The sequence below is a fragment of the Ambystoma mexicanum genome, chromosome 5q (assembly GCF_040938575.1).
Source record: "Ambystoma mexicanum isolate Mex_15411 chromosome 5q, UKY_AmexF1_1, whole genome shotgun sequence".
In the NCBI taxonomy this organism is placed as follows: Eukaryota; Metazoa; Chordata; class Amphibia; order Caudata; family Ambystomatidae; genus Ambystoma; species Ambystoma mexicanum.
In genome coordinates, this window is record NC_090933.1 from 1,326,873,278 (window position 1) to 1,326,887,276 (window position 13,999).

The 13,999-nt window shown below is 44.8% G+C and overlaps 1 protein-coding gene across 1 annotated transcript in view; it reads left to right on the forward strand.

Annotated features, from left to right (window-relative positions):
- Positions 1–10,231, forward strand: part of LOC138498074 (zinc finger protein 182-like) — a 65,704-nt gene extending 55,473 nt beyond the window's left edge. Inside the window, exon 4 of the mRNA XM_069621923.1 lies at positions 6,885–10,231. Within this exon, the coding sequence (XP_069478024.1) occupies positions 7,382–8,551 (1,170 nt within the window). The 5' untranslated portion in view covers positions 6,885–7,381 and the 3' untranslated portion in view covers positions 8,552–10,231. The remainder of the gene's footprint in view (positions 1–6,884) is intronic.
- The last annotated feature ends 3,768 nt before the right edge of the window (positions 10,232–13,999 follow it).

Sequence of the window (13,999 nt, forward strand, 5' to 3'; positions counted from 1 at the left end):
CAGGTAGGTATTTCGGGAGAGAGAGTTGGATGTAGTGGGGTCACATGCCCCAGAAAGCCTTGTGGAACATGCAGAGGGTCTTGAATGTAATCCTTGCAGCATCTGGGAGCCAGTGGAAGTGCTTGGTTTCGCGCAAGAAAAAAAATAGCTTATGCCTGACCCCTCAAGGCCATCCCTTTTCTCGCATCACCCGCCCCCCCCCCGCCTCTCAGCAATGGCGACCATGACTAGTTAAGGGTGAGAGGTGTCCAAACGTGGGAAGGAGTGTCAAAGCTCCAGCAAGGAAAACTCGTGCAAAATTGTGCAAGTACCTTGCACATAATAGCAATACCTGATAATGATTTGAGTGCCTTCCATTTGAATTGACCGCCTGTTGTCTTTAACTTTCCATTGATACCAATACCTGTAAAAAGAATTGTATTACCCAAAAGCAGTTGGCTTTTCTGTACTTCTCCCGATGCGGTTGGAACACCAAGAATGTCACCCTGCCCTTTTATAGCACGCCCTCCGTCAACGTCTCGTGCAACAATCATCTTTGACTATTCAATAGTTGCACAACTGAACCAAACCTTAAAGGTTTAGCACATCATTAGCAAACTATGGATACCACTTTAATTATTGACTAGCTCTCCTCTAAGAAACATTATTTCTCTTTGTTTACCTAAATTGAACAATCATGTTGTGAAAACTGACCATCTTACTTCCCTTTATTACTAAAGGAGGGGTGACCAGATGATTGCATGTTATGTGTACACCCCTTCTTAGTTTTGGGTATTAGCTGGTGCTAGAAGCCAATGTTTTGCCTTAGAGTATCGTTAAGAGGGAGATCAGATAGGAGTGAAGGACACACCGCTTGTCTGTTTGGCATTTTACTGACTCAATTGACTGCCTATTGCCTGGTCAATCTCTATGGCAATTCCCACTCGCTACCTACCCTTCCCCACCCAAAACACATCCTTCTGAAACCTATTTGAATAAGCTCTGTCTAGCAGCAACATCAAACGTTATGCTGTGTATATAGGGCCTGCCAGTGTTATTTTTTTATCTGAGAATGGCTCAATTGCAGCTGTAACACAGCGTGTCAGACAACCGATTAGATATAAATGTCACATTAAAATCTCATTAGTGTCTTCAAATGTGTTCATTGATTTGCAGTGTAGGTCTATTTGTATTTATAAGGTTTATATAGCGCTTTAATCCAAAGTGCTTTACATTATTTCAACATGATTACAAAAAATAATGAAATGGAAGCATATTTACAAACATGAAACAAACCAATGAAGCAATATGTAGAACAATTTACCTAGGTAGTAGAAAGGTGAAGGGAGGGTGTTAGGGAGAATTCTCTGTTTAGGCTGAATTTCCTAACCTAGTGAGTCCCCCAGCAGCTTTGCTGGATTTTTGGGGTTTATTTTTTTTTTTTCTCCTGCCAAGAGTGAGACTCTTTTACCCTCACTCTTGGGCATGCTTTGAGTGTGTTTCTGTGACTTCGGGGGCATTTTCCCCATAGGCTATCCTTGGTTTTTGAATGTGTGTTACACTGCACCCTCAGTGCAGTAACACAGGGGTGTCATAGTGACCCCCAAACATAGACTCCGCACCCTGGGACTGAGTACTGTCTCCCTGGGTCTGTAAAGTCACCATTGACTTTACTAGTCTTGACTTATGAACTAAACCAGTACAAACCATCATACTGTGGAAGTACTGGTAGGGGCAATTAGATTGCCCCTGGGTCTGTTGTCAAGGGGGTATTGTCCCGTCCCCCCTCGCTGAGTTTCTGGCTGGTGGCAGTGGATACCACGGAAATATTCCACCGGAATATTTCCCAATGGGATTTCCCATTGATTTTAATGCACCACTTTTTGGTGCAATGTTAAAGATACCGCTGGTTTATTTATTTAATATAAATTCACCGGTTGGGATTTTTTGCCAGAACTCACCGCCAAAATGGCGTCTGTGTTCACTTCAGTAACCCTGAACCCGAGTCGAGCCTTTGTTCCACTTTTGGCAGGCTTCTGCACAGAAGCCCTCCAAAGTGGTGCCACTATGTCTGGGGCTACAGGATGTGTGGGAGGGGGATTTAGGCACCCTGGACTGAGTTGCCTTGGCAACTCAAGTCGCACTCTTGTGTGATTGGCCCAGTGGTGAGCCCCCCGGCTCACCACTTAGCATGTTTGAGTGACAGCTAGGAATGGTGAATGGGGGTTTGCTGCATAAAAGCAGGGCTTTGGGGACTGAAACTGAAGAAGTCGCCACAGGACCTAAGAAGCCGAAGAGGGAGAAGCTGAGCCGACCTGCAACGACGACACCACCGGTGGAGCCCTGCTGAACCGTCTCACCACTTCCCAACAACAGAGGAGATCTCCAGTCCGGAGAGTCTTCTTCCCTTGACTGGTGGGGACAACCAGTTTCTGCCTCCTTTTCGCCTCCCTGGAGCATCTCGTGGCCGCCTTGCCTGTGCCAAGCACCCCGGCAACCGGGATACCACTTTTTACCTCAACCGCGAAAGAGGGGGTAACATCCTTTTAACCGGAAAACTCCACGGCTGGTTTCTTCCATGGCAGTGCAACGACCTTCAGCTTTCCTCCACGTCGAGATCTTCTCTTCCTCTGGATGACGCCGCGACTTGCACCCACTGCCAGGAACTGCCACCGCTGGAGGATCCTTTCCATTTTAAAGGTATTGTGTTCCGCCCGGCTTCCCTTGACACCGATTGTACGAGGTAGATTTAGCCCTCGGCTCTCGAACCTGGGTAAGCCTGGGACACCCTAACTAAACTTTTCTGAACTTAGCAAAACCTTTCTTACTCACCTGTAAAGACTTTTGAAGACTTTGTGACATTGTGTGATCTTGGGCATATTTCGCCTGGCTCTCCCTAAAGTGGGCCTGGCAACTGAACTTCCTTGCTCCTCAATAGACTGCCTTCCTGAACTTACTGTGAGCCTCTGAAAAGTGTTTTGCCTTGCTACTTTCTTAATTCTGCCTTTTTACCTCCCTTTTAACTAACTTGTTGGAGTGCCATCTAACGTTAAGCGCTCACCTCTGTCTGGAAATAAGTGGTGTTAACTAAGACTTGTCCAACAAATAACTAGGGATGTACATATAGTAATAGTGACTGTGTTTTGAACTTACTTACCTTTTCTGTGCTAGTGTAATTTATGAGTATCTTTTAAATAAATATATACTTTTACACCCAGCTCTGGTCAGTGTTTGCTTTTACTACTGTGCCTCTGTACCTATTATGTATGCTCTGTATACTGCCTAACTTCTTGAGAGAAGTCTGACTGCTCAGCCACAGCTACCAGGTACATCTGGGTGGTACAGACTGCTACCAAGTGGGTTTACTGCCAAACACCTGTAGTCTGAAATCTTTTGCAGTGGTCCCAGAGGGAACTGCACAGGTTTCTGCCTAACAGAGGGGTGAGGAGTAAGGGAAGAGAAGAGGGAGTCAATATGGGGAATATAGATGAAGTTTCAAGTGGATAGGAGGAGGCATAGGAGGGAAAGGAGAGGGTAGGAGGGAGAATAGGATGTAAGCGAGAAGTTGAAGGTCAGGGCGGGGGATGAAGAAGAGATTTCATGGTGGTGCGGATTTCAGCATGCCAAGAGATTTCATTGTGCCAACTGTTTAGCATAAACAGTTGGCACAATAATGCACACATAGGTTCCCGTGGTATTTGAATGATATGGATTGTTGAGATTTTGTTTGTTTACATTGTTTTGTTGTAAAATAAAAAAATGTAATTTTGTAATGGAGGTTTGCTGACATGTTAGGCATTGTTTGATTAGCCTTAAGTTTGTGTGTTTTTGAGAAAGTTAGGGTTGCTCTAGCTCATCCTAGAATGATGGATTAAAGGAGGCTTTCGGGCCCTCTCTATTAAAGAAAGATCATTGAATCATTCAATAAAAAATGCAGGTGTCTTGACTTTGCGTTTTACAAGTGGTTGGTGGACCTATGGCGTCGAGGTACTTCGATCTTTGTTCTGAGTTTACCTTTTCTAGTGCGTATCAATTAAAATGGATGATTTTATAATGTGGATTTTTACGTTATAGGAAATGTGTATTCATTATCTTGCGTACTTCTAATGTAAACACACAACAGTAATAGATTGTAAGTAATAACCAGACAATTTGGGCTTAGCTAACAATTACCCAACGGAGAAAGATTTACTTATAACAAATTTATGGAGTCCATTTGCATAGAATACATTAATTTGGAGACCAACAATAATGTGAGTTGCTTCACAGATGTCACCCCAGTTTGGTTTTTAGTTTCTCAAGTAACGTTGGTGCTCGCTACTTAATCTAGACCATGATAGCTTTGCATATACACCGTCTTAGACTATATGCTTGCCAAAATGGCATCTCATGTGAGCCTACACAGACTCCCAAACCTTCCAATACTACCCTGCCGGGCGTATGTCAGAAAGGCAAGTGGACATGGATCATCTGGTCTGTAGAGGTGTATGCCTCGTTCCTCATGCATGCAGAGTAGAAGGGCTGTGGAAGGCAACAGCACAATACAACACCTGTGAGGCTGTGGAAAGAATGAATGAGCAATCCATATCTAGGCTTTCCAGAGATCTCCCACCAACCCGTTGCTCAGGCTTCCTGCAGGATTGCCCCTACCATGGTGGGATGGTCCATTGGGCAGACGTCCTGGGAAAAGGAAGCATTGACAGTAATAGCCAGGCACTAGAGTACAGAGAGAGATGGGCATGGCTGAAGGCAGCAGCAAGGTGCGGTTTAATAGACCAAGCACTGGCAGGCAAAGTCATTCACAGTATCACAGCAGGCTGATGCGAAAACAATGATGCAGGGAGGCAGAGGGCCTGGGCCATGCACAGCCTTTACTCCTGCTAGAATTACATTGCCAACTTGTGGTAGTGTTCAGCTGTAGGTTCCTGACAGCCCAGCTGAGAGCAGTTCACCAACTTGTGAAACAATGCAAGGATCTGGGAAAACCTGTGCATTACGTTTGTGGTAGAGGAAGATGATAAAGATATGTCTCATGAATGGATCAATGGTCTTTGCTATGTTGGGAGGGGACTGGGTCAAGGGCAGGACTCTGGCTCATTCTGCTTATTAGTAAAGAACCTGAATGATGGAGTTTTTAATTAGTTTTCACTAGGCGAGTTCAGCAGCACGCATGTAGAGACTAGGATTGGGGGTGTTGAGGTACAGCAGGGCATTCTACTTTTTTATTGCAATCTCTTATTATAGTACATTGTGGCCAGATAAATGGATCAACATTCGGGGAGTGCAGAAATTGGATTTAAAGGGGACTCGAGATTGATATGTGCCACACAAGGATATGTTTAGGCCAAGATTGATGAATATTGTCGGTCTTGACAGCCTAAAAAGAGGTATTGCTTCAGGAGGGTGGTTAAGCTCACACAGCCTAAGGTGGTGGCTACGCAGATGATGCACCTGAGAACAGATGAGGGGGAGCTTGTCTTGGAAGGATTATCCACTCCGAGCATAGAGCACTCCCAAAAAATGATTTCATTGTGTCACCTCAAACTGGTGTTTGTCCCCATACTGGAATGATCAAAGGTTCTCGCATATACTGTGGTGATAGCTACCTACACTAGACCCACAATAAATGTCGGTCTGGCAGAGAAACAGGTGGACAGTTGGGGTGACTATGCATACTATTAACATGTACGTACATCTTATTCCAGGGTCGCTGCCATATGGGTTGCAAGAGATGCAGGCTTTGGAATTCTCGTCCCTTTCAGGTCATGGATCTGTGGGATTATGTTGAGCAGATTCCCCTGGAGTAGGTTGAGTAGAATCTCCACATTAGATCAACGGGAATCATGTGTGTAATCACTAAATGGTGGCATCAATTTGTGGATATCAATGGTGATGGGCAACATCCCCATTAGTTACCGGGATGTGATGAAAGCAGTTTTTGATCCCAGCACAGGGCGTACAAGGGCACGCTGAGATTGAACCTAAGGTGCAAGGATCAGAATCCACAAAAAGGGGTGTGGGTCAGGTATGGGGAGCCTGGTAAGTAACAGACACATAAACACCCAGTCCTTAACAGTAAAACAGAGTGTGTACCACCTCCTGAAAACGACACTGGTATTTTGTACAGGGAAACGGAAGTGGGATCCCTCTGGCCAGTTAAATTTAGTACTTGGCAAGGGGGCATTTATATAAACGATTAGGAAGGCAAATGGGGTGATGGTGTGGAGTTCAGAGTCTTTCATACACTTTTTATTCTTTTGATCTCTGACACAAACTCCAAATCCATCCCTCCTCTCCAGTTTATCTAGGTTTAAAGTCAATGTTTTGAATGTAGTGGCAGCATGGCATGTGCCATTCTCACCATGGGAAGAGATTGGCGCTTTCCTTTTCAAAATCACAATTCTGTCCTTGTTTCCTCGATAGTGCTGTTTGTTGGGTTATATTATTCATGTTTGGGGCCAATACACAAGTCATCAGTGATTACATAATGGACTGGTCAAGCAGGCGTCCGATTGGTGGCAAACGCCTGCTTTTTATCATTTGTGTATGGAAAATGGGAGCTTCCATGTGCTAATTTGGTCATTTCTGAATAAAGATATAAAATATGCATTTAGTTTGTTCACCAAGCCTGTGTTTTTTTCCCTAGCGTTTTGGATGCAAAACATTTCTAAATAAAAATGAATCGTATTATTCCTGCTGCATGTTACCTCTGTTCCACTAAATGTTCCCATTGGAGCACCACTTCTGCCACCCATTAGGGTGCCTTTTCCCCAATAGATTGCACTTCAAAGTCAAATAAGTTACTACGTAACATCACTACTACTGGGTAGAGTCTTATTAAATATGCTGCCTGCGATTGTGAACGTATTGAAACTAATAATGTGCTTCTCCTTTTACGTTAATAGGTGACAGCCCCAGAAATGCAAAAAAAGTGATTGTTCGATTCTCTGGACTATTGCGGTGAAAAGCCTCGTTCTTGGAATATGCAATTTTCAAGCATCTTAGAAGTGCGCACATTTGGGGTGAAGTTGACTTTTCAGAGTAAATAGGGACTGGGCCTGCGAAGCCTGTTGATACATGATGGCTTCCATCCATGCAACCCCTTTGTGGTAACGTCCAGTAACCAAGCCTGTTCATTCTGTAAATCCTGGGGGAGAAGTATATCTAGCATGAAAATGACTGTGTGATGTGCACTAAGAAAAGTATTTTTCATTTGAGCTCTGAATTTGGAAAAGGTTAATTGAAAAGGCTCCTCTTAAGAGAAGGCACCTGACAAAATAAACTGGCAAGACACGTTATACGTGCACAAAATGTGGGAACAATTGCCATCTCAAGAACATACTTACTGCCCACAAGGCTTTTCACCTATGTCCTCATCAGTACACTGAATTTGATAACTATCATGCAAATGGACGTCATTATCGGCCACCAGCAAACGAATAATGGTGAGAAACCTTATGAGTGCATTCAATGTCAGGAAGGGTTTGCTACAAAGCGAGAGCTTACTATCCACCAGATAACACATACAGGTGAGAAGCCTTATGAGTGCACTGAATGTGGGAAAGGGTTTGCTACAAAGCCAGTGCTTACTATCCACCAGAGAACACATACAGGTGAGAAACCTTATGAGTGCACTGAATGTGGGAAAGGGTTTGCTGAAAACAGATATCTTACTATCCACCAGAAAACACATACAGGTGAGAAGCCTTATGAGTGCACTGAATGTGGGAAAGGGTTTGCTACAAAGCAAGTGCTTACTATCCATCAGAGAACACATACAGGTGAGAAGCCTTATGAGTGCACTGAATGTGGGAAAGGGTTTGCTACAAAGCCAGTGCTTACTATCCACCAGAGAACACATACAGGTGAGAAACCTTATGAGTGCACTGAATGTGGGAAAGGGTTTGCTGAAAACAGATATCTTACTATCCACCAGAAAACACATACAGGTGAGAAGCCTTATGAGTGCACTGAATGTGGGAAAGGGTTTGCTACAAAGCCAGTGCTTACTATCCACCAGAAAACACATACAGGTGAGAAGCCTTATGAGTGCACTGAATGTGGACGTGGGTTTGCTCAGAGGGGACACCTTACTATCCACCAGAGAACACATACAGGTGAGAAGCCTTATGAGTGCACTGAATGTGGACGTGGGTTTGCTCAGAGGAGAGATCTTACTATCCACCAGAGAACACATACAGGTGAGAAGCCTTATGAGTGCACTGAATGTGGACGTGGGTTTGCTCAGAGGAGAGATCTTACTATCCACCAGAGAACACATACAGGTGAGAAGCCTTATGAGTGCATTGAATGTGGGAAAGGATTTGCTCAGAAAGGAAATCTTATTAATCACCAGAGAACACATACAGGTGAAAAGCCTTACGAGTGCATTGAATGTGGGAAAGGGTTTGCTCGGAGGCGACCCCTTACTATCCACCAGAGAACACATACAGGTGAAAAGCCTTATGAGTGCATTGAATGTGGGAAAGGATTTGCTCAGAAAGGACACCTTATTAGCCACCAGAGAACACATACAGGTGAAAAGCCTTATGAGTGCACTGAATGCGGGTAAGGGTTTGCTTCAAAGGGAGTTCTTAGTAAGCACCAGAGAACACACACAGGTGGGAAACCTTAAGAATGCATTGAGTGGGAAAGGGTTTGCTTGGAAGGGACATCTTATTAGCCACCAACACATGCAGGTATAAAAAAAAAAATGCAGAACTGCGTTGTGTAGGAACTGGCTTAGTCATAAGGTACGTCTTAAATTGTCAAATTTTTATACTCCCTTTTTGCAGCGATTCTTAATGGCCCCTCTTCAACTTTTTTCTTTCATGCGAATGCTTGGTAACTCTGCTGTGTAGTAGAATAGGGCCTCATTACGAGGTTGGCGGTAGCCGTCCCTGTATGGCATGCATGGCTACCGCCACCCGTGAATGGGCAATTACCGGCCCATTACGCGTTGAATGGGCCGGTAATTGCCCATTCACGGGTGGCGGTGGGCAGAATGGAGATGGGGTGTATGGATGCGCCGTTCACACCGTACTGCTAAAGTTATGAGGCCCATAATGGGGGTGTCTCTAACACATAAAATGATGTGCTTACCAATACATACTAATGACTATGAATGGAACTGGATATCTGGTCACTGGCATGCTCCCGTTTAGTCATGAATGAGGAAAAAGGAACGGAGGTCATGGGAGAGTGGCTCCACTACTTACAATGGCCTCCATGTCTTTTCTGGTGCAAAAAGCATAGAGCTGTGCCGAGCTCCCTGACGGCAGAAATGTTTCTAGAGAACAGCTGCACTGGGATATGGATATCATAAATGAGTAAACTGTGGCAGGAAGGTATCCATTAGAAAAGCCTCTACTGGTAATTAATTTGTCCACCCCCATAAAGTATTTTTACTTTCAACATCAACACACAGGGATTAAAATACTGCAAATTTCAATTATTTGGAGCCCTCCTGAATAATAAAAATGGAGAAGGCTATATTCTCACATGGCAATTAGACTAAGCTTGGCACAACACATGAGCAAAGACTGTTTTGCAAAGGGAAAACATGGATAATGCCTCATAAAACTGGAATCTCCAATATTACGCTAGAAGTCAGCTTCCAAGAAATGCATGCCTCACCAGGAGTGCCATCCTCGCTGAATGCTGCAGTGTTTCCACTTTGTGTAGTGTGTTCTACAGCTCTAGTTTCCTTTTCTCCCCAATATCCCCTCTAGTGTATTACACTATTGCCTATCTCTGTCGGAGATTTAGGATTAGTAGATGGTTCCCTAGCCTGGGATCGACATATGGAGGTGCAATTACACAAGGGAGGGTGCATGCCCACTATTAAAGCACTAACTTAAAAGAAATTGGTTTGATGAGCAGGGCACAGAGAAGATGTCAAATTATGTGGACATGTATTTTAGAAAAGTGTCATTCTGTGAATAGAGTAGAAAGGGCAAATGGAATAGAAATATGCACTGTGTTGTGAGACAATAAAAGTCGTGCAAATTTGGAAATGAAATGGTGCCTTTCTGTCTGAAATGAGAGTTGTGGGTGTAATATCACAGCTGTTCTCTAAATTCCAAGAAGGAATAGTGTTTATAAAATAAAGCTGGTCTTGGATAAACTGACATGTCTAATGTAAAAGTCTCCCACTGGGATTCATACACTGAGTGAAATGCTGATGAAATGAATATTGAGCTTCAGCCAATATGTCACTGTTCACATTAAAAATAAATTGTTAGGAACTCCATTTGTGTTTAAATCTCTTTCCCTGACTCTGTGTAAACTGCGTCCTGAAACAGAGGCGATTCATTTGTTTTAATTAGTGGGACCACCTCTATTCCAGATTTATGCTGGAATGTATTTATTTTATTTTTGAATTTGGAGTGCGCTACAGCCCACAGGCATTGAGGCGCTATAAGGACTTCTAAGAGAGCTTGCTTGAGGGTTACAGGAGTGCGGCCCATGGAGAAATGCGTAATACAATTTGCTTGGTTACAGGCTAATAAGTTACTTTACAGAACAAACAGTAAATGAGCGACAGGAAGAACACAGATCGAAAAATGCATAGCATGATGGGATGGGCCATTCAGACAAATAGCCTGGTTTTGAAGCTGCATGAGAATCAATCATCCTGATTAGGGCTGGGAGGGTGTTCCAAAATGTTGCGGCCATGGTTGGGAAACTGGTACCCCCAGCACGTGCTCTACGTGGGAGGTGCAGTGATACGATTGGCATAGGCAGACCTAGATGGTCTGGAGGCGCTCTGTTTGGTGATCCTGTGTGCTAAGTAGGGGGGTGCCGGCCATGAAGACATGTGTGAGGGCCAGTGTTTTGAAGACAATCCTTTCCTTGACAGTTAGCCAGTGTACCTGCCTCCTGACCCCAGAAATGTGGTCCCTGCGTGAGATGCCTGTTGCGGCCCTTAAGGCATTGTTCTGAGCTATTTGGAGTTTAGCCTGATTCTTCTGGGATGTCCAAACAAAGAGGGCATTGCAATAGTCCAGCCTTGAACCAAAGATGGCCCTTGCGATGGTGATGCAGTTCTGTTGGGAGAGGAAGGGCCTTATTGCATTGGTCAGTTTAGAGTGATAGGCTGCGGAGGATGCAATGGCATTGACCTGCCTATCCATGGTAAGGCTAGGTTTGAGATACATGCCCACAGTCTTGATTACTAGAGACACTGTGATGTGATTGTTGTCTTAAACTTTCTTGTCATTACCATGGAGGGAGTGGGTAGTGACAGAGGAGGTGGGGTAAGGGGGTGGGAAAGAGGTGATCATGTAGGGAGCTGGTCATGACTGAGGAGGTGGGGTAACGTGAAGGAGGTGGTAATGGTTTCAGTGGATGGGCGGGAAAGAGGTGATCATGGTGGGAGGTGGTGGTCGTGTTCAAATCTGCAGAGTGTGCCCTTCCACACCTTACCCTTCATCAGCATTAAAGAAAAAAGGGAGGAAATTAAGATAAGTGTTTACACAATTTTGAATCAATCCATTGATTTGTAATCAATCTAGTGAATTAAACCCACATTCTACATTTCCTGTTTTTGTATAAACATTTGCTAGCATGACCTGCCACTTTTCTTACAAGAGATGGATGAACTTTCTTTTGCATAGAATTGTGAAAACTGAGGAGTATACTGCGATACAAGTTAGCATAGCTCTCAACCATTTGTGTTGCAAAGGCGGGTGAAATCACCCGATTTTGTTTTTGGTGGGGTGAGACGCCCATTGGAATTAATGGGTGTGCGAGAGGCTTGGCGGTTGAGTTGGCCCTTTACAAGTTGGGTGATACCTGCCAAAAGTGTGCGAGTTGAGAGCTGAGTTAGACAGGATTTTGGCTGTAGACTTTTGTTATAACACCAACTGGGTTAAGGAAAGGCCTCGCTGTCCCTGCAATAGCAGAGTTTCCCCACCTAAACTCAAAACGAAGGATCTGTCGGTGTCAGAAGTCCAAAACAAAACCATCCTGTGTGGAAGTACTATTCCGACCCCTGCATTCTAAGGTGAAAAAGATGAATTCTGAGGTGAAAAGGCGAATGTGCCTCATTATGACTCTGGCGGTAGCCGGCTGCCGCCATTTTTTTCCGCCCGGGGGAAAAAAAAATATTCCCCATTAGCATCGAGTCCCATAGGACTCAATGGGGATGACGGTAGCACCAGCACCATTAATAACAGTGCCAGTGCTACCATCAAGGTCTGTGAGCGGTTGCTGGTACCCCCGCCAGGTCAGCCCTGGCGGGCAGAAAGGCACCCGCTTGCAGAACCTGTAGTATGGCGGTACGGTAGCAACAGTGCCAGTAGCTTACCAGCACTGTTGTTACCGTACTGCCATACTTGGAATGAGGCCCAATGTCTTTGGCCTTGAGTGTTGTATAAATGTTAAAAATAAAGGAAAAATGTATAACGCCCACAAAAAAGTATGGGAATCCTTGCTCCAGAGGGTTCTTCCATGGTGTTTAACGGCCCACCAGCCTGAGCTTTGTAGGCCGGAACTGTGGGCCGAACGGGGTACGCATAGCTTTTTTTTGCTTTTGCATGACGGGAGATACACTCTGCGTAAGCACATCTCCTGAAGAAAACAAAAAAGACATAAAAATGGCGGCCACCCTTAAAATGGAAGAGGGACTAAGTCCCTTTTCAGATGATGGCGGCCATTGAAAATGTGTTAAAAAATGGCTAACATAATCCGAAAAGGGACCAAGGCCTTTTTTTTTTTTAAATGGCGGCGGGCAGTGAAGGCAGAATCTCGCCCGGGAAAGGTGGATTCTGATTGGTGAGACCGTCTTTCGTGGGTGCAAAGAACAGTTCTTTGCGTTCCCTTGGGTCATCAACAAAAGTTCTCTTCAAACTGGTTGTCTTCCTTTTCATGTGTGATTCGGATACCTGGTATACTCTCCTGCCAGGGCTTTTCATATTTGAACTCCTGCCCACACTCCCACCTTTTGATGGTTCCGCGTTTTAGCCTCCTTGGCGAATATAATTGGTTTCTTATATATGGTCTTTGTCTCATATGCTTGCAGCATGCATTGACAAACTTGAAAGTCTCTCCTCTTAGAAAACTGCCTCTTCAGTCTTTCTCTGGTTTTAGAAACCGTTCCTTTTCTCTTTCTTGGTTTTGCTATCAGTAATTTAAGTTTGGTGCAGCTGCCAATACATCCCGGTTTTCTGTTCCTTTATGGGTGCACTGTTCTTGATGGCATCTCGTTTCTTCTACGGTCCCCCTGTTGTTCTCCTGTTGCTTTCTGCTTGAAACTGTTTCTCCACTGTTCTCATGCTTCCTGAAGCTTCTGCTGTGCTTGTCTGCTTCACATGGGATTCCGGTGATCAAAGCGATGTGCTCCAACACCAGCAAGTACCCAGGAGCCCTGCACTGGCTTTTGGTGTTCTTGCTGTGTGTCATCCACTTACAGCAGCCTTCTCCCTTCAGGTTCCTAAACCGGTTAGCTTCATCAACTTCCTTCCAGGTCTCTTTGCACAGAGACATGTGACTCTCTCCTGCAAGCTTGCGTTTCTTGATTAAGTGATTTAAATGTCCCGGACTGTGAGAAACCTGAAGGTGTCTCGCCCACTATTTCCAGAGTATCCGTCATCCAGGTTGCCAGGACACGGCCATCGCTATTGGAACCAGTTCCTGGGTTAAACCGCTGCGGGAGGTGGATGGGTGTGTCTTTTTTCGGGAGCGGATGTGGGACACCGAAGGGTGAAATGCGGTATACCCTTACTTAGGACACCTTTTCCCCAATCCTACCCCGTAGGATACATAGAAGCTCTACCCCGCCCCCTTTTCAACCCAAACACTTTCTCACACTGTGAAAGATAATGGACTAACACACGAGCCATTTACCTGACATGTCCCAACACAAGGGTCAGGCAGTGCTGATAACTACACACTTGACTGCCCTTCCCCCCCACTGGGATAAAAGGCGGCGGAGCATGAGAGCACACTTGAGCAAGGCCGGACTGCACGAGGAAGCAGCCATTCCAGGATGGCAGTTAAAACCGAGCAGAAAGGCGTA